Source organism: Thermobia domestica, chromosome 5 (assembly GCF_964235325.1).
Source record: "Thermobia domestica chromosome 5, izTheDome1.hap1.1, whole genome shotgun sequence".
In the NCBI taxonomy this organism is placed as follows: domain Eukaryota; kingdom Metazoa; phylum Arthropoda; class Insecta; order Zygentoma; family Lepismatidae; genus Thermobia; species Thermobia domestica.
Window position 1 is genome coordinate 85,883,149 of NC_137458.1, and position 25,092 is coordinate 85,908,240.

The 25,092-nt window shown below is 35.4% G+C and overlaps 1 protein-coding gene across 4 annotated transcripts in view; it reads right to left on the reverse strand.

Moving 5' to 3' along the window:
* numb (NUMB endocytic adaptor protein) overlaps window positions 1–25,092 on the reverse strand; it is a 431,069-nt gene that overhangs the window by 349,789 nt on the left and 56,188 nt on the right. Inside the window, exon 1 of one of the 4 annotated variants that reach the window (XM_081758766.1) lies at window positions 4,289–5,346. The exons of 1 other annotated variant lie outside the window; for it this stretch is intronic. In XM_081758766.1, the coding sequence (XP_081614892.1) occupies window positions 4,289–4,342 (54 nt within the window). In that variant the 5' untranslated portion in view covers window positions 4,343–5,346. Of the gene's footprint in view, window positions 1–4,288; window positions 5,347–25,092 lie in introns of those variants that run through there. 2 more of the 4 variants (XM_081758764.1, XM_081758769.1) reach the window with 2 other exon arrangements.

Consider the following 25,092-nt stretch of genomic DNA (forward strand, 5'->3'; position numbering starts at 1 on the left):
TACTATAATTTTGTCAATAATTATTATCCTATTCGGTTACAAGGACAGCTTAGCTTGCCTTTCACGTATTTCTCTTTCTTTAGACAATTCGAACATACAGTATAAGACAAATTTGTCGTTTGTTTTTTATCCTTACAAGATACAACCCACACGACGTTTCCTCTGAGTGGGTTGTCTAACCAGCAGGGTTATTACGGTCAATAGCACGAATACAATGAAATTTGTAGTTTTATGCCCTACAATTATGTATGCAACGTGTCCTAAAGCAGATAGATGATTAATGGAAGGGAATGTTCATGAAAGATTTGATGGAATGGGAACGTGGCAGGAAAAGAGAGAATCACGAGAAAACTTACGGACACAATGTTATCCACCGGAAAAACATATGATCTAGGACCGGACCAAAGCAGGAAACTCTAGCACCAGCGGTAAGGGCTCTACCACTGAGCACCCTGTTCTCGTCAATATTAGAATACAACGACAAGAGTACAGAAAAATGCTAAAAATTGGTTTCTAAAAACAGACACCACATAATCTTTATGACATATTATTAACTAATCATATAAGTCAGTTCGAGTTTTTAATCTAGAATCTCAAACAGGAGCAAGTACAAGCTCGTGTATCAATTATAAATAAAGTAATTAAATTGATTGCTTTTATAACTGAAAACCAACTTGCCTTAGTATAGTTAAATTAGTAATTGCTAATAGTGCAAAGCACACAAAGGACCAATTATTAAAAAATGTGTGAATTGACAATAAGATCATACGGTTGTAATTACAATACGAATGAACAAATAATTACAAAACGAAAATAAATCGTGCCTCTCTAACGAGTAATTTCAATAGACTTAAATTCCACATTCAGTAAATGGAAGAGTGCCCAGAAGAAGAAGCGTATTTATAAAGCAAAAAGCATCATGAAAATTTTAAGATCGGGAGAAAATTGGTTCAAACTAGTGAGAAACCAAAACAACTTATCGAAAGGTATAATTTATACTAGATGGGCTGCGGTGGATCACTGATAGAGCATTCACCTCTGGTACATGGGTTCCTTGGTTTGAACTCAGCTCGTGCCAAGCAAGCTTTGTGGTGGGCAAACACCGTGTGCGTGGGTTTTCTTGGGGTTCTTCCGTTTCTTCTCACTTTCTTCATTCCATTATTTTATTCATTTCTCATAATCACCGTCCCTTTTAGCCTAGCCGGGATGGTGGGAGGTAAACCTTAAAGATTTCATTTTCCTTTTTTATACTAGAACAACACGTTTCTAGTAGCAAGGTTATTCTCACGATTGCAAGGGGGATAGTAAGGTTGGACGTCAATACCATTGACTAAGTTTGAAAATAGATCATGCTTCTAAGGGGGAGGGCTAGTGGAGGGACATATCAGGTAAATTTAGGTGTTTGCGTCATTCTCCAGAAGAGGATGGGCTTCCCTGGTAAATGAGTCAACAAACGAAACTGATCATGAAAGAAATATATTTCCTTTTTCCTATACGTTTCAATTCATTCAATGAGCAAGAACTAATATAATCCCAGGTCATCAATAGCTCCCGGACGTGCGATGTCGAAATGTTATGACGGATATATGTGTCATTCAGAGCACAAAGAAATAAACTTCAATTATCAAAAGTACGAAAAGGAGACAAAGTTTGTGTGTTTCGCTTAAGTACATGGAAAAGTTAATTTTTGTTGTTGTTGTTCTTGTGAAAGTTATTCACAACATATCTTTTAAGCTCTTAAAGAAGCTTCAGACAGAGATTTTCATAGGCGAAATATGTCCAAAACGACCAAAAAATTGGACTTAATTCCATTGTGAATTGAGCACGCCATACTTAAGAAGTAGTCTATACTCAAAGATAACATCAAAACTCAAAACTTCTCAATTCCTAGTGGAATGCTGCTAATTTTGAATTTCATTAATATGTAAATATTATGATAAAGAAAAACCGTGATGAGTTAATTAAAATGGTTCTTCGAAATTATAATTATGTTATTTTTAGAGTTTCATTTCCTAAGACGATAATTCAATAAAACACCTGAAAAATGTAAAAAAAAAAAAAAAAAAAAACTGATACATAACCTTGTTTAATTTAGTCTGATGTCAATTTGTGTAAAGCCATAATTAACTATTCATATACACAGCGTGGACCATTTATCTTGATACGCCCTTATAAAAGTAATGGACAAAAAACGGTAAAATTTTGTACGATGCAAATACCTTCAGGAGGGTATTGTTTGGCATACCACAAGGTTAACAGTGTTGCCAATCCAACATAAAGTTGTATTTTTCCAAAAGCACTACGTCATGTTATTGCATACTATGAAACTACATAATTCACGGTTTACATTATAAAACACTGCTGAAGATAAGAAAGATGAACAAAATAGTGAGATAGGGAAACGTCATGGGGTGGATCATTGAATGGATGGTATTGCTTCTCACACATGATCCCCTATTATGGGGGATTGTGGATGAATTCACTTTTATATGGTGAGCATTCCGTAAACGGTACCCCACATGAACTTTTTCCCTACAAAAGTTTTGTTTTTTTATGCTTTCAATAAGTCACATGACACGCCTTCCCATTTAAAATTTTTAAGTGAAGTCTCAGTCACTCATGATAAGTGATCCTGTAGGAAAAACGGCACCCTTCATTCAATTCTATAACATTTTCCTTCTTCACTTTTTTCCGTCTTTTAATCTTCAGCTGTTTATGGTTTATACAGACTGAACGTTTTATATTATATACCTTATAATTGTATAATACATCCATATTATTAAAATAATGATACTTTTTGAAGGGATTTTTGAACAAAATACCTACAAACTTCGTTATTTTCAAGAGTCATACTTTGAAATTTATAGTTCTGGATGCACAAAGCTCTCATTTCAAGAGTACACAATTAAAATAATGATGTCATAATTGAAAAGCATCGCTGACAAACTTCCCAATAAATAACAAAAGATGTGCGCTTTGCACTGGGCTTACGATCACTTTTTTTTTTTTTTTCAATGGACTTCGTGGTCACTTGGCTGTAGTGAGAACATTATTTCATAAGCATTTATTTAACTTTCGCTAATCATCAGCCTCCTTTAGCCTATAGGCCAGGACAATAGAAAGTTAAATTTACAGATTTAAAATTTAAAAAATCCAATCTAAATTTGAGTATATTTAAAGCAGAGATGCAAATAAGCAACAAAATTTTACTCGCCCAAGAAAAAAGCTACTAGCCCACATCTCACAGTAAGAATCATTTACTTACCTTCGGTATGATATTAAATACTCGCCTGCATCGATGAACCACTCGTCCCGGGAGAGTGGTTATTTGCATCCCTGATTTAAAGATACAAATGTCGTCGAGTGCTCTCTAAAGCATTTAGATATCAATCGTATTTATGGGCAAATTTCAATCATGCCTTAAATATAATCAAATATTCTTCTATAGTATTACCAGGAATTCCGTTTTGGGGAATAAGGGTAGGGGTTTAGATGTAAAGCGTGTTTACTAGTTTTGAAAATGATAATCATCATCTCTTGGGGCTGTGATGGCTCAGTGGTAGACCATTCATCTCTGGTCCATGGATTCCCTGGTTCTATTCCAGCTCGCGCCAAGTTAACAGTGTATGTGGGTTTTCTCGGGATTCTCCCGTTTCATCCCATTCACTTCACTCAATTATCATCATCCATCTCATCATCACCGTTTATCTTAGCCTCGATGCATATACGTGGGGCGTTAAACTAATAAAACTTGTATCGGTAGTAATAATTAAGATATTTCATCTTAATTGGGCTTATTTTACGGCAAAGTGTTAAAATATTACGAATCTGTTTTGCTCGATCTCTTCCCTGATCAGAAAATCTGTTGTCATAGAAATTGAATTCCGTACCTATATTATTATTATTATTATTATTATTATTATTATTATTATTATTATTATTATTATTATTATTAATAATAATAATAATAATAATAATAATAATAATAATAATAATAATAATAATAATAATAATAATAATAATAATAATAATAATAAAAAGGGAGAGAAGTTTAATCATCCGGACCATAGAGCACACTCTCAACTTTTTTCAAGGTCATCATTGGAAACTAAATCCTCCATTCTGTTCTATTGAGTAATAAACACGATGTTGCTGTCATTTAGGAGGAGGCTTTACGAACGCTTGCAAGGATTTTAAGCCCCTTTTTCAAATGCCTGACTACGCCATTGCATCGGCATAAACATTATATAATGTATATGTATATAATATGTAATATGGAATTACATACCTTGTCTTTTGCCGCTGCTCTTTCCAAAGGTTCATGAGAAGCTGTAGCGCCCATTTTCAAACACTTATTTTTGACAAGTTGAAAAATTAACAACACTCACTTCAACGAAATATATTCATTCACTTTTTGTATTATTAATATTAGTTTCTTTTCAAAAACAAAACTTCACTTCAGTCATCCATGACTTATGATTTTTACTCAACACGTAAAAACAAGCACTAATGAAAAACCACACACTTTCGTAGTTTTCTATTCACAATAACACAAACCTTTTTTCCTTACTTTTTTAAAAAATAAATAAGCTCCATAAACGAAAAAAAAAGCTAATAATAACAATAACAACAATCACTAAAACTCCATCCACACTGTATAGTGATTACTGTTGGGTTATTCTCGCTCAGAACTCAAACATAGCCTTCAACACTGTTGGTTAGAAGGAACGAACACTCGTTTTCTGATCCATCCACCTGGTTAGACCAGTCTGTGCCTTGAGGCCACACGGATCATGGTTGGCACGCCAATGACTTCAACAGAGAGGAGAAATACCATCAGAATACAACCAGCACACTCAACAACACCCCAGGAAAATGACCTTGAATATAAGCTCTTTGCAAGAATACAAATTAGAAATAACATACATTGCCGAAGACTTCAGATTTTTCTTTTCTTTTTTTATTACGAAGGAAGAAAAAATTACTGGTTTATTCCAGGAAGAAGGCTTGTTAGCTTCTCCAATCAGGTATTACATGAACGAAAATACCAAAGCATACACTTCGATTCTTGTAGCCGCGACAACAGCACACCTTATCCAAAGATTTGTATATACAAGGATACAGAATTTATCTACAAACTTCTGTATCCATCAGGCCAAACGCAAAAGAAACTTAACATTTCCCAATGGTAAAGAAATTTCTCAAGTCAGTATTTTTTTAACACCTTAGTTCTAACAAATATTACACACACAATCATCCACAAACACGAATCAAGAGAAAAAAGAACCAGAGGCAATGGAATGGATAAACTAAAGGCTCCAACAAACGCAGTGTTGCCTATTCGCTTGTCGCACAGGATCTGCAGCTGAATGCATGAGGCCGTTGGACTGTATACACTCACACAATACATTCAGAAGAGCAGAGAAAGAGGGAGAGAGCATTGACAGCAAACGAAAGAAAGAAAAGGAGGGAGAGAGAAGAGCATAACGGTCTTCCCACGGGACACCTCACTCCACCGCACCTTTTCTCCCACGGTCTACCCAATCATATGTACAGTAGTATAATATCTAGAAAAAAAAAAAAAAACATACGTACACGGTAGTGTGTCAAAATGCTATAAGTGAGAGATCTTACAGTAATCGTATCATTTAAGGGGAAAACGAAGAGAAAGGGCATATGCATGCTCTAACACAAATATTACACAATTATGCCTACAACAAAATGCTTTTCACTTATTACCGAATATTAAACGTTGCTTGCAGTCATGCTACTTTACTTTACTGGTAAACTACTCGCAATATGCTGTTCAAACGCTTAAGTAATCGTCACAAATCTTGATTTGTTTTTTCTCACTTTACCACCGAACTGATTCTTATCACACAAGTAATTCAATGGGAATAAACAAATGATAATTCAATTCAATAATATTTTTTAAGAAAAGTACGCTTAAAAATGATCCCACGAAATATGTAGACTAAAAACTCCCGTGTTGAAGTACACGCGCTTTTATAACATGGTTCCGTGTTCGATTCTCGGTAGAAACATGTTCGGAAATGAAATTTTTCAATTTTACGTATCACGTTTATGCCCTGTAGGCTAAAAGAGATGGATGATTAATGGAAGTCAGTGATTATAAAGGAATTGGTGGAATGAGGATGTGAGAGAAAAAATAGTAGAACTCCGAGAAATCCCATGAACGTGATGAATCCCACTACAAATTCACATGGTGTAAACAGGACGTCACTTGAAGAGCGCAGAGGGACAATCCCCACTAGGAACACATACTTTTTAATAAATTGTATAGTACTATACTAATATAAAGCAAAAATAATTTCTCATATGAATTAATGGGATAAAGAATAAAGGTGATGTAGGTGAGGTTATTAACGCCGTTAATAAAGGATATCTTCCTTTATCGAATAAAAACTAATTAGAGTACATTCTCATGAATTATGTTGGTTAAAGTTATGTATAGAGGCCTACATCTTTAAAAGCAGAAAACAAAATGTCGAAAAAGAGATTATATCGGGAACATTGTGTGCATCGTGATCCATCCTGTAAATATTTAAGTTTGGCCTCGGGATGTTTTTTGCTGATGTAAAGGAAAGCAAACGAATGTGTGAGTCAAGCTAAAGAGCTGCAGAGTGCTTCCTTCTTCACTTTCACAATGGTGTAATCCTATGAAGGGCATAAAACAGGAACTCTACTTACAATTAATAGAAGCTCTGACGTACATTATTATAGAGTGAGACACACCTTCAAGAAAATACACATGTACCAGTATGACTAATCATTCAAATATTTCTAATGATGTCACAATATCTGCTCAAATGTTGTTGCTCATCTCTTCCATGAATCAATTCTCCAACGGATGATCATCGAACTCAACAAATAAATCACACATTTTCCAAAACATTATTTTAAAATAATAAATCAGATTTTATCCGTTGGTGTAGCCACAACTTTTCATATAGGTCTGCACAAAGGTAATTAAATCAAAACTTTTTTTTTCATATGAGTGTGCACAAAGGTAAGTATATCAAAAGTTTTTCATATGAGTGTGCACAAAGGTAATTATATCAAAACTTCTTCACATGAGTGTGCACAAATGTAATTATATCAAAACTTTTTCACATGGATGTGCACAAAGGGTAATTATATCAACACTTTTTCATGTGTGTGTGCACAAAGGTAATAAAATCAAAAATTTTTCATACGAGTGTGCACAAAGGTAATTAAATTAAAACTTTTTTCATACGAGTGAGCACATAAGTAATTAAATCAAAACTTTTTTTTTCATACGAGTGCGCTCAAAAGTGATTAAAACCCGCCCACGCTCTCACTATAATATTTTCATGTACTCGTTTCACTGTATTAAAATATAAAATCTTTCAATGTATGGACGAGTTACATATAATTATACATGGCAATTAAAGGTAAAAAAGGAAAAAAAGAAAAAGAGAGATTCATTTCAAATTAGTTTATTAGGGGGTGCACAAGATGCCAGGAACACGCCTATGTTTCACCTCTAAATATAATTATTTGCAACTCATAGAATTATCCTCATGATCAAAAATTAATCTTCCATTACTTGTAGAACACCTGAAAATTTGAAGTCAATGTCATAATGCTCAATTAAGTCATTCATTTTCCTAGCAATTATGTGTTAAGAGGAATCAGGAGTGAATGGAAATAGTTATTATGGATTTAGAGTTTCAATTTGACATAGCCCATAAACAATTTCCATTTTAGTACGATATGTAGGCCTATAATCTATGAAGCTTTTGAAGTTGAGTTGAGTTGATTTAGAGTTTAACGTCCCTTTCAGCAATGAGGCTATATGAGACTGGACCTACTGATTAACGTGGAATCCGAACCACATGAGCTCCCACCGGGAATCGAACCCGGGTCTCCCACGCAAAAGGCGCGTACGCTAACCGCTTAGCCACAAAGAAGCTCATGAATCTTTTGGGGAAAATGAGAGAATAGTTCAATATAACTGACAAATAATGCAGCTGTACCAATGGAAGCTTCATGGACGTATTAAAGTTGTAAGTTATTACATTAATAACCGAAAACCAAATAAAGAAATCTATGATGCAGCCATGGGCGGCGATTAGGGGGGGCAAAGGGGGGAAGTTGCCCCCCCACTTTTTTGAAGCAACCCATTAATGTATATACCGTAGTTTCATTTGGAAATATAGTTTATGTATGTATTACTGTTTCATAAGAAAAATGGTGCTATGTAACATTTGCCGTTGCGTGAGTACGTATTGGTTGTCTTCCCGTGAAGTTAAGAAAGCTACAGGAATTGCGTTTTAAGTGCGACGGAAAACAACTCAAAAATTAACCCATTGGAGCACAACAATTCGAGCATACTTTCAATCCAGAGGTATAGAAGCCAAACCTGCTAAATCCATTTTCAGTTTTGTCAGGAAACGAAGAAGTGATGTCGTTATGTTTCAGAATTGTTTAACAATTTTCTTGTTTAGAGGTCCCTACTTAATACAAATGAGTGAAATCAACTATTAAACAAAATAAGTTGTTCAACAATTCTGAAAACATGAGGGCGTCACTTTTTCTTCGTTCCCAGACAAAATTCAAAAATGGATTTAGCAGGTTTTGCTTCTATAACCCTTTCTTACAAGGGCTCGATATGTTAGTCAGCCGCTTTGAAACTAATTAAGAAAACATTTCGCAAGCAAAAAAAAAAAGTATTTCACAAGTTATTCTTTAATTGCACAAAAATTGACAATTCCTAAAATGTCTTATCTTCTTTCTAAAGTAAGGAATATTGATTAAAAAGAGCGTAATAAGAAACAACTTCTACCTTTTCCATTGTTTTGTAATGTAATATACGAGTGAAGTGGTGTGTGTTTAGGGGTGTAACTGTATATACAATTAATGTAACTGTATATACAGTGAATTCAACATAATTCTAGGTTTTAGGATTATTTTGTATAGCTGGAGTGTAGAGTGATTCTAAGTATTGTTGGGGCCGCGGTGGCTCAGTGGTAGAGCGTTCACCTCTGGTGCTTGGGGTCCCGGGTTCCATCCCAGCCCCCGCCAAGTGAACTTTGTGGTGGACAAACACCGTGTGCGTGGGTTTTCTCGGGGTTCTCCCGTTTCCTCCCACTTTCTTCATTCCACCATTTCATTCATTACTCATCATCACCGTCTCCTTTAGCCTAACCGGCATAACCGTGGGACGTAAAACTTAAAGATTTCATTTCATTTTCATTTTCTAAGTATTGTTGTCTTTTGATGTGTTCCAAGAAAGTGAAAACTGCACTTAATGGCAACGAACATGTTTCGGGAAGCTTCAAAAGCAAATATTGCTTTAAATGTCGTAGCATATGCTTGTAGTATTTACTGTCTTTCATTTTCTAAGAGTAATAACATGCATTTAATAGCATGTGTGGAATTAAAAATTAAGTTGTTCAAATATCATCAGTTTCAGTATAGCATATACAAAGCAAAACTCATTCATTACTATGATTAATATTATTATTTCTATTTATTTGGTTTTCAAATTCGTTATTAAATAATCTGATTACACAATTTTCCAGACAGAATTTTAAGATGTTCATGAGAAAGGAATCAAATCTCTTCTTACATTTTCGTTATTTCAGAATACAAACGTCTAGTACCAACTTGCGTTGGTTTTGTCAATTTACTTAATAAAATATGAAATACGATATACAGTATTTTAACTTAAAAATATAGTATCCTATTAGTTATACAACCTTTCGTAAAACAAAGTGTTAGAAACAACCAGGAAAACTAAGATTGATATAGGAATATTCAGATCATGTCTTGCCCCCCCCCCCCACTTTTAACGTCCAATCGCCGCCACTGGCATGCAACTGTATGAGGACGGACATGATCGTGTATGAATAACGAATCTGGGACCGACAGTACCCCCTACATTCTCATCTTGTATCTCCAAGCGGTCAGGGATCCAGTTCCAACCATGTAGAGATAGGGGCAGGCATCGATTATAATGCTATCCAACTAAATTGACTACTTTTCCTGATGGTCAGCTAATGGCTTCTTGTATTCTGGCGTAGTCCGTGGCAATTGGTATGTATCTGAACCTTGATTTATCTCTAAACAGGACGTGAGACCACGACCACTAAACTTGGGTCCGGGTACGATGTTGATGACTCCTAATATGAATGGTACCATTTTTGTGCGGGATAGTTTCTAGACTCTAAAGATGATACATTCTTCTCACATTTGGAAAACAGTAATCTACCTAGTTGTGAAGAGATTGTGAATGATCAGGGAATGTAAAACAACTAGCTGAACCTGCACTCTCTATACAGCGCATCATTCACATATGAGCATGAATCTTCTTGTCATTCTTCACAACATCTGTACATGTCCCTTTACATGACTCAAGTAAAGGACATCTTGATAAAAATCGGTTAGGATATCACAAAGGGGAGATTTTTTTTCGATTATTTTTCAATACCTCGCACCGTTTGCAAGATTTGAGCCTACTTCCGGCTAGGGGTGTTCGATAAGGCTGAGGACCTATCGAACTTCGGGACTGAAAATTTATCGAGTTGTCATCGGTTACTCGAAACCTTTCGAGTATTTGAAATTATCGAAGTTTCGGGTATTATCGGAATTTCGAGTATTATCGAAGTTTCGGGTATTATCGAAATTTCGAGTATTATCGAAGTTTCGGGTATTATCGGAATTTCGAGTATTATCGAAGTTTCGGGTATTATCGACATTTCGAGTATTATCGAAGTTTCCGGTATTATCGGAATTTCGAGTATTATCGAAGTTTCGGGTATTATCGATATTTCGAGTATTATCGAAGTTTCGGGTATTATCGAAACTTCGAGTATTATTGAAGTTTCGGGTATTATCAAAAGTAGTGATGGACAGTTCGGTCCTTCACCTCTCCAATGATTCCTTCTTGCAGCCAAACTAGTCAAACAACATTTTTCATCTGATTTAAGTTATTGCAAAGTTGTATCTGTGAGGAGAAAGGAAAGCGTGCAGAAAGGGATTGCTTTTTCGTCCCCCCCCCCCACACACACAGAAAGCGTTCATTTTTTCCCTGAATTTTATCTCTTGTTTGTTATTTGCTAACAGCTAGTGTATTAGTGTTGCCAGAGATACGGTCTTAAACGTACAAATAGGGTAATTTGCTCTTCATACGATATAGTATACGCCCAACACCTCAACCATATTAATCACGCACCGGTGTTGCTAAAAAGTTATAGCAAAATTTTATTTTTAAGCCAAATATGTTAGCATCTGTCGTGTTTGCTTTCTCTTAACGGCCACTAGTTCACACATTGCCGCAATCAGATATAATGATGCTTTGGGCGCAAACTCCCCCTTTAGCCTTTCAGTAAAATAAATGTTAGTCAAATCAGTGGTGATTTCAGGGGTTGTTCAGGAAGAATATTTCCCCACAGACATATCTCTGATCATGTTCACCGTGGTTTACCAGTATTTTTGCTACTTTCACCCTCCATGTATTCAAAATCTCCCGGGGTAGGATTACCATAATTTCTGGATATTTTTAAGAACGATGTGTGCGTTTATTGGGAAGTTAAGAAAAATCTAATCTTAACTTCCTAAAATGCTTATGCTCATTTTCTATACTTAAAATATATTTTTTATATTATTGTCTTAATTATTTTCCTGAGTAAAGTATTCTTGCGAAGAACACCTTATCGTTATTGATTTTTTCATAAATATCAGCACAAGACAGAATTACAAGCCAAGCACTTGACCAAACACAGCGAAATTTCCCAGTCTTTCATTTTCCCTAAAATTTCGGGCATTAGTTAATCCCAGACAATTTTCCGGATCGGGCTTGTATCTAGGACGTATGATAAGACTACCCGGGGGAAACCTTGACATCATCACTAAGTTTAATGAAGGTGAAAAACGGAAATAAATCTATTTCCTCGACAGTGAATCATATGTTCTATACAGTTGGTTTGTACATTATGATGAATCCACACACTAGCTGATCCAGAAGCGTCGTTTGGTGGAGGCAGATTGCTTCCTGAACGAATAATGTAGGTTTTAAAAACGTAAGAGTTTTGCATCAATTTAGAATAACGTGGTGCATTATTTTATATAGAGTGTTTCAAAACAACACCGCCAACGTTTGGGTTGCCACATTACCTAATTTTAGCGGATACCACCAGATTTTCAGGTCTTATATTCGTCCTCCGCTTAATCATCTCTTAATCACGAAAAACCACCCGCTTTTTTGGATTGGAGAAAAATCTAAGACGACTTTGTTGATAAAGTGTTGTTATATTCAACGTAAACCGCTACATTTCTGTGTCAATCAGAATCGCGAATGGACAGATGACAGAAACAAGATGAACGCAAAAACTGTCAAATTATTACTACTGGTTTTGTACAATATGAAAGACGTATCATGCGTAGAATTTTATGATAAGATTTTATGCCATCGAGATTTTTTAAAGGAAGTTAAAGGGAATGAAAACTGTAAAAAATTTGACATAATCATACACATTTTGGTTCAACCCATGAATACTAATGTATGATCTCATGGGTGCGTATTTCTTTGATAACATTCTGTCCAGTTCAACTGAACACGTCTATGTTGTTACGTAATATATATGTTCAACTAGTCTTTATATATTCAGAAATGATTGCAAATTGAATCTACGTATCCTTAGCATATTGTTTAGATTAGATTCATTATTAGTATTTTTTTTTTTAAATGTTTATACTGTATTTCATATATTGTGAAACTGTGGTATTTTCGTATGTTAGTATGACTTCAAGTAGAAATCTTTGAAAATGATAAGAAATTTTATAAGAGATGGACCAAGACTCCTAAATATGTTTTAGCTTTCTTACGATAAAAGTTTAGAAATTATTTTGTATTCCTTAGAGAGAAAACCGTATGAACAACATCTGCCATATATCTCTTGCTTTTTTTTTTTTTTTTTTTTTTGAAAACTTGTCTTACAGAAATCCTTATTAGAGATATTTTACTGTAATACTTATTTAATACTTACTTTACAATTCGAGACTCACATTTGTTGAACTTAATAAAACATTAAAGGCAAAAACTAAATTTTCTTTACTTTAGTTTTGTTAGAAAAGTACATTGGAAGTGTCACTTAACAAAGAAATCACTAAAAAAATGGTCAGAAAGATCGTCAGTATTTCTAATGCGCAAATTCACATCAGTACTTACGGTTTAGAATCCCCCCTTTTCTAATTTCAAAATATGGCAACCCTATCCTGAGACCAAGATAAAACAAAAAGTATAGACCAACCTGGGTGCACAAATGCTTCCTTTTGGAGTTATAGGATGCCGAAAACATGAATAAATGAACTTTATAGGTCCATAGCTCCAATACTATAGGATCTACCGTAGTCCGGTTAAGATTTTATTTAGTAACTAGTATGTGCCCTATCCAAATATCCAAGTTTCAGAATGATCCGAATATCCCACATGATCTTTTCGCTGACATTTTCACTACAGTAACTTAAACACACTTTCCAGCACCGTTTCAGCTTGAATTAGCAGTATAACCTTGTTTCCCATAGAAAAATCTGATTACAACCGAAGTGCAATGTAATCGCAATCGATTTTCAAAGACATTGGCTTCTTGTTTCGGAAAAGAAAGAAACAGTGATAAGTAGTCTATTGTATGCAGGACACGACAGGAGAGATAGGGTCTAATATTTCTTTCAACAACTGCAAAGCAAGTAACTGCACGACCATCTTTCTTTGAAAGTCTGTTTGCAACAATATACGAAGCAGCTGAGAGAACTCTTGAGGAAATAATGTTTTCTATTTTTCCTTAAGAAGTGATCGGAAGTTATTTTAATTGGATATGGAAATTGAATCAGAGCCATTGAAATGTAAGTCAGAGGATGTGTGTTTTTCTCCTTTCCCCTTCATCCCTTTTGTCCCTCCCTGGTTCGATCCCTGACCAAGTAAGTTTGTGGTGGACAACATCGTGTCCGTGGGTTTTCTCGGCGTACTCCCGTTTCCTTCCACATTCCCATTCCACCAATTATTCCATCATCATTCACTTGCCTTAATCATACTTCTCTCTTAGCTTAACAGACATAATAGTAGGAAGATTTCACTTCATTTCATTTTTCTTTAGTCTTCGTTCTATCATATGTAAAGTTCTCTCTTGTGCATAGCACCATGCCATGAGGGCATGTAGGGAGTGTGCCCTCAGTCGTAGATGAATGTGGTGTTGTCGGCACCACGCTTCGACCGCATCCCCCCTCGCAGGTACGCATTGAATCTGAGGTTGGTAATGCCCAGAGCCGCATGGCATCTTATGCAGAAAATCAAATATCGTAAAGTAACCAAGAGCAACAGATACCTGACATATGCATTTAGACCAATCCTCTTTAAAATCGGACAATCCGTTCGAAAGTTATCGTCGGATGCCACATACAAACAGACAGACAGGACGGCCTGTAATAGGGAGCTTCGCACCCAAAATTTTCAAGGTTTGTTTCACGACAATCTCAAATACTCGAAGGGCATTCGAGCGCCGGATAGTAAATTTTCAAAACAGAAGTTTGATAAGTCTTCAGCCTTATCGACTTTCCTTACCTCTACCTATATCAGTAGCTATCTCTATACAGAACTTTAAATTAAACCCTCGAAATCGTATTAAAATTATTTTTCTGCCTGCCCCGTTATTGGCGCAATCGGCAAAGTGACTATTAGTAGACTAATGGTGTCTTGGATTCCAATTCCATTCAGGTGATGCATGTTTTCTCTTCCTCTTTCTCTCGTCTGACAGACTGCTTAAACATTATACAGATCTGTGGGGAAAAAACTTTTCCTTCACTTCATTGCTAAGGAGAGAAGTTTTAAAATAAACACTCTGCATATATGTAATACATATTATATACAACTATGATAACCACGAATTCATTGTTTCTTCCGAACACTCCGATAATCCCGAACTTTTCAAAATATTCAAGCGACTCGACAAATGCGATCATATTGATATATTTCTGTATTTGCTGCTTTCAAACAATTCGAGACTCTCGAAGAGTTCGAGTGTCTTGAAGTTGTCTAATGTTTTTTTACATTTCGAGTGCCTCGAACACTTCGAGAGTCCCGAACATTTCAGGAGTCTCGAACATTTCGGGAGTCTCAAACATTTCGGGAGTCTCAAACATTTCGGGAGTCTCAAACATTTCGGGAGTCTCAAACATTTCGGGAGTCCCGAACATTTCGAGAGTCTCGAACATTTCGGGAGTCTCGATAATTTCGAGAGTCTCGAACATTTCGGGAGTCTCGATCATTTCGAGAGTCTCGAACATTTCGGGAGTCTCGAAAGTTCGATAATTCGATAAAATTAAAATTCTTTATCGATGAAACGGTTTTGAAATTTTATCGAATTGTTATCGATTACTCGATTATCGGAACAGCCCTACTTCCGGCTGGAGCTTCCAATTTATGTATGATCAGTGTTTTCTTTCTTGTTGCATGCAGTATGTAATAAGCAAATGCTTTACACAAATAATTAATTATAATGTCAGTTATATATGGTGTTCATTGGGCAAACACTCCAAACAATAAAGATTCATCTAAGAAGACAGGGGAAATGGTTATCCTTCATTTTCTTTATCATTTGGCCATAAATCAAATGTCGGAGAGATATACTAACTCCATATGCAAACCTGTAGCGTTGGAATGTATAACTCGTACGATATGATGCTTTACTTTTTAAAATTTCAATACTTCCAGTGTACCCCTAAAATATGTAACAAAGAAATAACGGCCATTTTTAAATACTCAATTAGAACTGAACAATCCACACAAAATTTGCAATCGATCAGTGAAAACGGTATCTTTCTAGAACTTGTTGTGTCCGAAATATCATTGTCAAAAGAATAGGCCACAAACATATAAACTTCTTGACCACAAACGTATGAACCTAAAAATTATTGCCAACCTGAGAAATTTTCTATTTATGCATGAATAAAAAGAAAAGAATGGGGAACACTCTCATTTACTTATAGAGCATATTATAAATTGATTGCATAGGAGAGCGCTTCCCACCCAGGCTTTTCTTTTCAGGCATGCATAAATAGGATTTTTTTAATTTTTAAAAAGTAATTTTCTTAAAACCAGAATTACTTTTTAAGTTTTAGTACATGTTTTTTACATTTTAATACGATATGTTTTATATTTTTATTTTTTAAAAACATTTTAAAATCTTTTTTCATTTTATTTTCTATCTAGTCATAGTTAAATACATTTTCTATCGTAAAATTGTGTTTGTTTCCTTTCCTATATGTCTACATGAGACTCAGTGTCTGTCGACACTATAGTTTCCCTAAGAAAGAGATTCAAAAATTACACAAAAACATATTTATGTTAGTGGAGTTAAATTAAGAAATGACTAAGACTGAAAAGCATTAGGCGTGCTAAATGCGTCATGATAATCAGTTATGATAAATCTCATCAAATGTTTTCATAGCCTTAGACCCGTTTCTTCATTTTACTCGTATCACAAACAAATCTAGCATTAACTATATTTTTTATGCTTATTTTTTTTTCACTTTTTATGTTTAAACATTCATTCATTTTTTTTTAAAAGTTTACTAGCTGAACCTGTGCTATATTTACACAGCGCACAGTTCTAATATGAGCGTGAATCTCCTTCCCACTTCTCACTATATCTGTGCAAGCCCCTTTACAAACACAAGTTAAAAGACAGCAAGACACTCAAAGACAGAGAATTGCTATACTAGACAAACATACAAATGTAGTATTTTAATATACAGAATGTTGGGGTGAGTTTCTGGCAAACTTGAATAAGTGATAGACGATACCAAATGCGATACGATTTTTCTTATAATTCCATATCCGGGCACATCTCATTGTGGGTCCACATATAAGTTTTCTAAGTTGTCAGCTTGCAATAGGTTTTCCCATTCAGGTTAAAGCAAAGCGCCTGAAATGTCCATCAACCCGCTATACGTAGCTCCTCTACTGTTTGTCTTTCACAAGGGTATCAACCTTAATGTTCTAGTGGCAATATTAAAGTAATTAGGGTCAAAACGACGCCTAAAGTGTGGAAAAGTAAAATTGAGACGATTTTTTTTTTAATTTGAATGAGAACTGGCAAATATACACAAAATTTGAATCGACGGGCACGTTTCTAACACTTGTGGTTTTCGAGGTCTCATTGACGAAAGGATTGGGCACAAACATATAAACTGTTCTTGACCACAAACACATAAACCTAGCATTTTCATATATAGACTAGCTGAATCTGCGCTCTCTATACAGCGCATCATTCGCATATGAGCATAAATATCCTTCTCATTCCTCACAACAACTATACATGTCCCTTTACAGACAAAAGTGAAAGACGTCTTGTTCTTAAAAAATCGGCAAGGCGAATCATAAAGGGGAAATTATATCGATTTTTTTTTCTCACTACCTCGCACCGTTTGCAAGATTTGAGCCTACTTCCGGTTGGAGTTTCTAATTCATGAATTATCAGTGTTTTCTTTCTTCTTGCATGCAGTATGTAATAAGTAGGGCCCGGATAATTATTTAATTACATATTTTTGTAGGGGTTATATTTTTATACCAAATCAGGGTAATAATGTCATTTGTGACCCATAGTGCCTAAAAACACCCATTTGAAAGTACATATATTTACATATTTTACATTTATGCACATATAATTACATATTTTACTCATGAGCACATAATTTTACATATTTCTTGGTATTTTCATGTTTTATAGGAATTTTTCGTACAAAAACTGTTCAACAATAGACTTTGAAAAGAAGAAAACACTCACCTCTCTTTGAATTTAAAGTGCTTGCTTTATTTTTACTTTTTAATTTTTATTTATTTATTTATTTATTTATTTATTTATTTATTTATTTATTTATTGTTTCACTGGGTTTCATCCCTTTAAAATAGTATTGAAGCGTAGTTTGGCGGATTGGTAGAGAGAGTTGGACACAACATGATTTGATTAGCAATCGTACACTCTCGGTCGCAGTAGTAGCGCTCACATCCTTACGTGAGATTAATAATTCAATCGAATTACTATCGCGACGCGGCTTTACAATTGCCTATCGTGTTTTTGTCGCAAACTCGCCCCACTAATATTTTCCTTCAGCGAAAAATATTAAATAAGATGGGGAAGTTTGCATTCACGCAATTGATAACACTGAACTCTTGATTTGCAAAAGGGAAGCGCCTGCCGCCACAACACATGACGTAGGGAAAGTGTGAGCTATTTTATTGAATATTTAATCTCCTGTGCTGTCAGCAAATCCTGTTTCCAAGATGCCAAAGGACAAAACCCCGTTTTCAATAAGACTTAAGCATTTCACGGAAGAGTTTGAGCATTTTTCCACAGATGGAAAAGTGCTTTATTGCCAGGTTTGTGAGAAGGGTGTCTCATGCGCTCAACATTCCCAAGTTGTGCAACACATATCCACATCACGCCATCAGACCCGAGCTTCAAAACCTAAACCACAAAAGTAGTTGCTAGTAACTGAATCTCAAGCTCAAAGTAGTCCAGGGCCACGGAAGTCTCAGTATTCAAGTGATCTGTGCCGTGCTAAGGTATGTACTGATACCCCTATTTTGAAATTAAACAATACAGTACTTCGTGAATTTCTGCAACAATACACACACGAAACAGTTCCAGATGAATCTACAATCAGAAAGCATTACGTGCCTGATTTATATGTGGAAACAATGAACTCGATTCGTGGGGAAAGCGATGATGGTCCTATTTGGGTGTCAATTGACGAAACAACTGATGAAGAGGGGCGACATGTTGGTAATGTTGTAATAGGTTTGTTGAAAGATAATGAAGTCAGCTAGCCTATCCTGTTAACTAGTGATTTGTTGCTGCGATGCAACCATCATGCCATTGCAAAACTCTTTAGTGATGCTATGGGACTTTTGTGGCCTGATGGTATCAAGCATAACAATGTCTTCCTTCTAGTGACTGATGCAGCACCATACATGTGCAAATCTGCAGAAGCTTTGCAAGTATTGTATCCGAAGCTGTTACATCTAACTTGTCTTGCCCACGCATTTCATCGTGTTGCAAAATTTGTTCGTTCTAGATTTTCACAAGTGGATGTATTAATTTCAAATACAAAGAAGGTATTTTTGAAGGCTCCCAGTAGAGTTGAGAAATTTAAAGAACTGTTCCTTGAACTACCTCTTCCTCCTCAGCCGGTACTAACGAGATGGGGAAGCTGGATTGATGCTGTGTGTTACTATGTTACGAATTTTGATGCAGTGAAACAAGTGTTACATTTTGATTCTGAAGATGCATCTTCCATAGAAATAGCGAAACGAATGTTTGATGACTGGAAGTTGAAGCACGATATTTCCTACATTCAGAGCAATTTTTCGTGTCTCAGTGGTACTATTGAATCCTTGGAGAAATCATCATCTAGCCTTTCAGACAATCTTGAAATTGTTCGCTCAACAGTTGCTTCTCTGGTAGCTGTGAAAGGACCGGTTGGGGATGCAGTGAATAAGAAAAATAGCTTTCGTTTTGGAGAAAAATCCAGGCTATAAGACAATCTATGCTATTAGTGGAGTGTTAAGTGAACCTAAATCTATGTCGTGGCTATTGAATACGCACCTTCTGATTTGTGCAAGTTTAAGTATGCACCAATTAATTCGTGAAATGTTGAATGATCGTTCAGTCAATACAAAGTTCTGTTGCGTGATAACAGGGAGGTTTTGTGTTTGAAAATTTGAAACACATTTCTGTTACGGAGATCGACTGTTGAAATAGTGAAAAGATTAATTGAAAATGTTTTGTTCTTCACGATATTTTTTACTAAAATGTTTTGAGTGTGTAATGTACGGGAAGGTTCTATAACGCTGGACGCCCATTAGATGTACGATGGCATAAACAAAGTTTTCGTAAACATTCCTTCCTAAATAGTGTTAATTAAGATTAATTAGAGATAGAGAGGTTAGGCTATGTTAGGGTTGGTTACTATCTGTTGTACAGGTAGGCGGACCAATGTTCTAGAATTCTCCCGTAATGTACAGTTGAACGACCTTTGGATGATTTCTGAAAGTATAAATATGCAGCAAGACTTTGTGTGAAGTGAAACGACCATTTAGTGCATAGAAACTCTTTTATACGCGATAACAAGATAAGTTTTCTTACTGAAAATTTGAAACTTATTCTGTTTCTTAATGTTGCGGAGATCATGCTGGAAAAGTAACGGGTAGTAAACATTGTAATTGAATAAATATTGTATTTACCACATCAAATGTAGAAAACGTAATAGAAAATGCTGGTATTTTCATTTTACATATTTTGCTCTTTTGGAAGGGTTTTATTACATATTATTGAGATTTTATGTACATATATATGTACATATTTTCATTGTTTTTAGTACATAATTATCCGGGCCCTAGTAATAAGCAAATACATTACATACACAATTAATTACAATGGCAGTTATAAGGTATTCATTGGGCAAAATACTCAAAAATAAAGATTCATCTTACACTGAAGAAATGGTTATCCTTCCTTTTTCATTATTATTTGGCAATGAAACAAACGCCTGAGACATATACAACCCATATATATACAACAGTGTTGTGTTGAAATGTATAATGCCTAGGATATGATGCTTTAGTTTTTTTTTTTAATTTCAACGCTTCCAATGTACCCTTAAAAATGTAATAAACAAATAATGGCCATTTTTTAAAAATATTCAATTAGAACTGGACAATCTACACAAAATTTGAAATCGATCAGTGAAAACGTCATCTTTCTAGAGCCTGTAGTTTCCGAGATCTCATTGTCGAAAGGATTGACCACAAACATCTAAACGTCCACAACGTATAGCAGCGTTTTCCAACCGGTATGCCGCGGCACACTGGTGTGCCGCGAGGAGATCGAAACAAAATTATTAATTCTATAGTAATCAAATTGCAAGACATTGGAAAAAATGTATATTTGTATTTCACATTACTATGAACTTCTCCTAAATCTAGAATTTTAAGTTTCATGCTGTGTTACTTTTCTGCACACTTTTAATGTTGAAAAAAGTATTTGTTATCATTGTTATGACCATTATCGCTTCTTTATTGTTACAGCCTATTTCGTAACTTGAAATTTTAACATGTCATTCAATCCTTTTTTAAAGCAAACATGCATACAAATTACCAACATTTGTATTTTGAAAGTAAAAGAGATTTGTTTCTTCGTTCCTTATTTACTCATCTTCGTTCTTAGTGAAAGGTTGGATATAGTTTTTGAAAAAGAAAGTGTATTTTTAAAAACTTGAGTCATTCTTATTTCATTGCAATTGTTTTCTATTTTTAAATTTGAATGAACATTGAACATAATGATTTACCATGGGGGAAAACCAGTGATCGAGCTTTCTTCTCTGTGAAAAGGATATCAGTAATCACAGAAAAAAAATACCACTGTATTTTATATTTACTACTACTACTACTACTACTACTACTACTACTACTACTACTACTAATAATAATATCTATATGAGTGTGCCGCGAGAATTCAAGTTACACCTGTAGTGTGCCGCAAGTTGAGAAAGGTTGGGAAACGCTGACGTATAGTTAATAAAAACTCGGAAGATGGAAGCACAGTTTATGTGCATTGATTTTAGAGAAGGCTTATTAAAATACAAAGACTTTGAACAATAATTTAAAACAAACGTTATGAAAAAGATCTAGTTAACTGATTTATTTAAAGTACACATACTCAAAATGTTTGTCTCTGTTAAAGGTGAAATCACATACAACCGTAAATGAAAGATTTGAAAGCGAAAGTTATAGGTTGGAGCTCAGTCGCTTTTAATTGCTATTTTAGCATTTTAATAGATAGATTGTACTTTTCCGATCTGAAACAATTTCGAAGATTCCTTGGATGTTATACTGTACATGTCACCTCCAGAGTATTTTTGGTTGCATAACGAAATGAAATAGAATTAGGAATTAGATTATGGGCTTTCGGCAGCTAAGGCCATGCTAGCTTGTCATGTATGAGGTAACGTCCCTTGGCGTTCATAATGCCGAGGGAATTGGGGAGGAAGAAAAAACTGGGAAAGGAAGGAAGTGACCTGGGACCATTACGTTAGCTACTTGGCATTTGCCTAGTTTGAGTGAGGATAACCCAGGAAAATCTCACTCAGGACGGCTGGTCTGGAAAAGCTGTTACAAAGAAAGTGTTCCCACCGGAAATCGAACCGGGACCGCTCGGGCGAGAGCGTTAGCGACTACACTACGCGGAACCACTCATATATAGTAACTACAGAGTATTATTAATTAAGCAAATATATAGAAATATATAAAAGTAACAATGGAATAGTGTATTGTCACTCTATTTACGCTGGTGTGCAAAATTTCATCATTGTATGAGTTAAATCGGGAAATAAGTTACTTAGATTTTTCTGGGGGGTAGCATTAATATTTGGGGCCCTAGAAAAAGTTGCTTTGGACCCTCTCGCAAGATTCGAAAATAAACTCCTTTTTCCCATCTTTCTCTTACTCTTTGTGGGCCTCCGGATCCTGTGGGGCCATCTCGCACGCCTCTGGACCCGTTCCATACATGACAAATTAATTAAGGGGACAATATTGACAAATCTCAAAGCCATACGAATAAATATTATTTCTAGGGCCCCTAATAGTAGACTTTTTTTTTTTTTTTACTGAAATGGGCCCATGACTCATTTTTGTTTTATTTATCTTTTGTGTGCTGTTTCGTTTATGTGATGTAATGAACCTGTTTGATGCATCATTTATAATTTCATATTTGTATCGTATATGGAGTAAGAAAATTCTGTCTTGACGGCGGGGAGCTTCCCTGGGAGCAGTTGCCCCCCTGTCCTCCACAAGTTACGGCCCTGATTAAGGTTGCAAGATTTTAGGACACGGTTGAAACATTGTAAGTTTTAAAAAAAAGCATGTAAAAACTTTCATCTTAAACTTGCATTTTTAAAAATTGTTTTACAGAAGAAAGAGAGAGTTTACTGAAACCTGCTTCATAGTTTTATCTTCAAATTCATTCCAAAAGTGACAAAAACTGATCTGTTGTACAACTTACTATCATCTTACTTTGGGAACAGGAAAAGCTCCTAACCTATCGAGACTATTTATCGGTTGTTGACTGCAAAAAGAAAATTTACCTCTAACGTTCACTTGCCTCACTCAGTATGTGTGTGTATGTGTGGTAGCTGATTTTCAGGAGAAATTGTTAAACAACAAAAAACAATAACATTAAAGGTCGTGGTGATGATATCTTTTTCTCTCTTTCTTTCTTTAAAAGCTGTGTGCACTGCACTCTACCATTTATCAACTGTTTAACACGACAATAGGTCAGTCACACGATTTGACACAAACCAACAAAAAAACAAAAAAGAGGCAGAAAAGAAAAAAAGAGAGTTTATCAACCGGAAACAGTGTTGTCATGTCAACTCAGGGAAAGAAGTTTGAGGTAATCTTTCTTCATATTCTCATAAAAAATTGCAGGTACTATTCAACAGCTAACAAAAGTAATAGTGTTCGTAATTCCCATGCTGTTATTACTTTACAGACGAGATGAAACGCAAAGGAAAATTTTGAAGACTATATCTTCCTTAAGAGGAAGTAATAGTAGTGGCGAATACAGCTCTAGAAGAGCTAATATGGATTAAGACTTCGATTTAACATGGGTCATAAATACTTTTCATTAAATACATTATATCTCATAGCTATGAAGTTTATACAGGAAATAAAACGATGGTTGAAATTTAATGAAAACGTAAATAGATACGTTAATGCAGCTGAACCGATGGAAGCTTCATGGAGATATTAAAGTTGCAGTGAGCGGCGGATCCAGAAAGTAAAACCTGGGGGAGGGAGCACCCAGACCGCAGCCTATGATAGGTATATCATAAGTTTAACTTTCAAAACTGCATAAATAATAGCTTATATTATTTTTGTCACTCAAAAAATTGGGGGGCCTAGGCCACCTGGCCCCTTGCTATATCCACCTTTGGTTGCAGTTTACTTATTTCTCTCCGCCTTTTCTCACTTTTGTAGGATCGACGTTTCTGATGAGTCTTCTGCATAATACCCTGTCCCAGAATTCCTCCCCTGTTAGAACTTTCTCCTTGAAGTAATTTTTAGCCATATCCATCCATTTCTTTCTTGGTCTTCCTTAACCTTTCTTCCCATCTACTTCCATTGCCATCAATTTTCTGACCACATAGTCGTCTGTTCAACTCATTAGATGGCCATGTCATTACCGTCTTCTTTCTTGAATCTTCTAAGATATATTTCTATAACCGTGGTTGTCTCCCTTACTCTTTCATATTCCTCACTATCTCTTATTATCCCACACACATCCAGCGCAGTATTCTCATTTTACTAATATTAAATCTTTTCCCCTGTGTGTTACTTATTGGCCATATTTAAGTTCCGTATATCTTTGCTAGCTTAAATACTGTTTTGTAAATCATCTCTTTATTCTTTATTACCGTCATGCTACGCTCACACAGAAAGCCACATACTTCCTTTCAATTTCGCAATCACTCTTGCATTCTGTGTTATTTCCACGTCCAAATCATCATTCTTAGCAACATATGAGTTTAAATATTTAAAATGTTTAACTTTACTCAATTTTTCTTATTGTATTTTCCTTATTTTCTCATTGCCTTCTCCGTTGAACTCGAGATAATGTTGTAATTTATTATACAGGGTGGCCACAAAGTTCCCTTGCCCCTTGATAAATGCTAGTTTAAGTTTTTCCGTTATCCCTTTATAAATGCTAGTGTAAGGTTTTCCATTTTTTCAGATGGTGTGAACAATGGCTGATACTTCCAGTTAGTATTGAAGAACGTGTTATTGCAAGTTGTTATTCAGTTGCCTAGCCACAACGAAGACCAGACCTCACCACCTCTGGTCATGGACTATGGGGGTTCATGAAGGGCATTGTTGCACAAAACCGTTGCGATACCACTGCTAAACTGACAGAAACTGTGAAACACGATTTCATTCAAGTTACAGCTGCAATGCTTTGCAAAATGTCGCACAGAACCTGGCGGCCATTATCC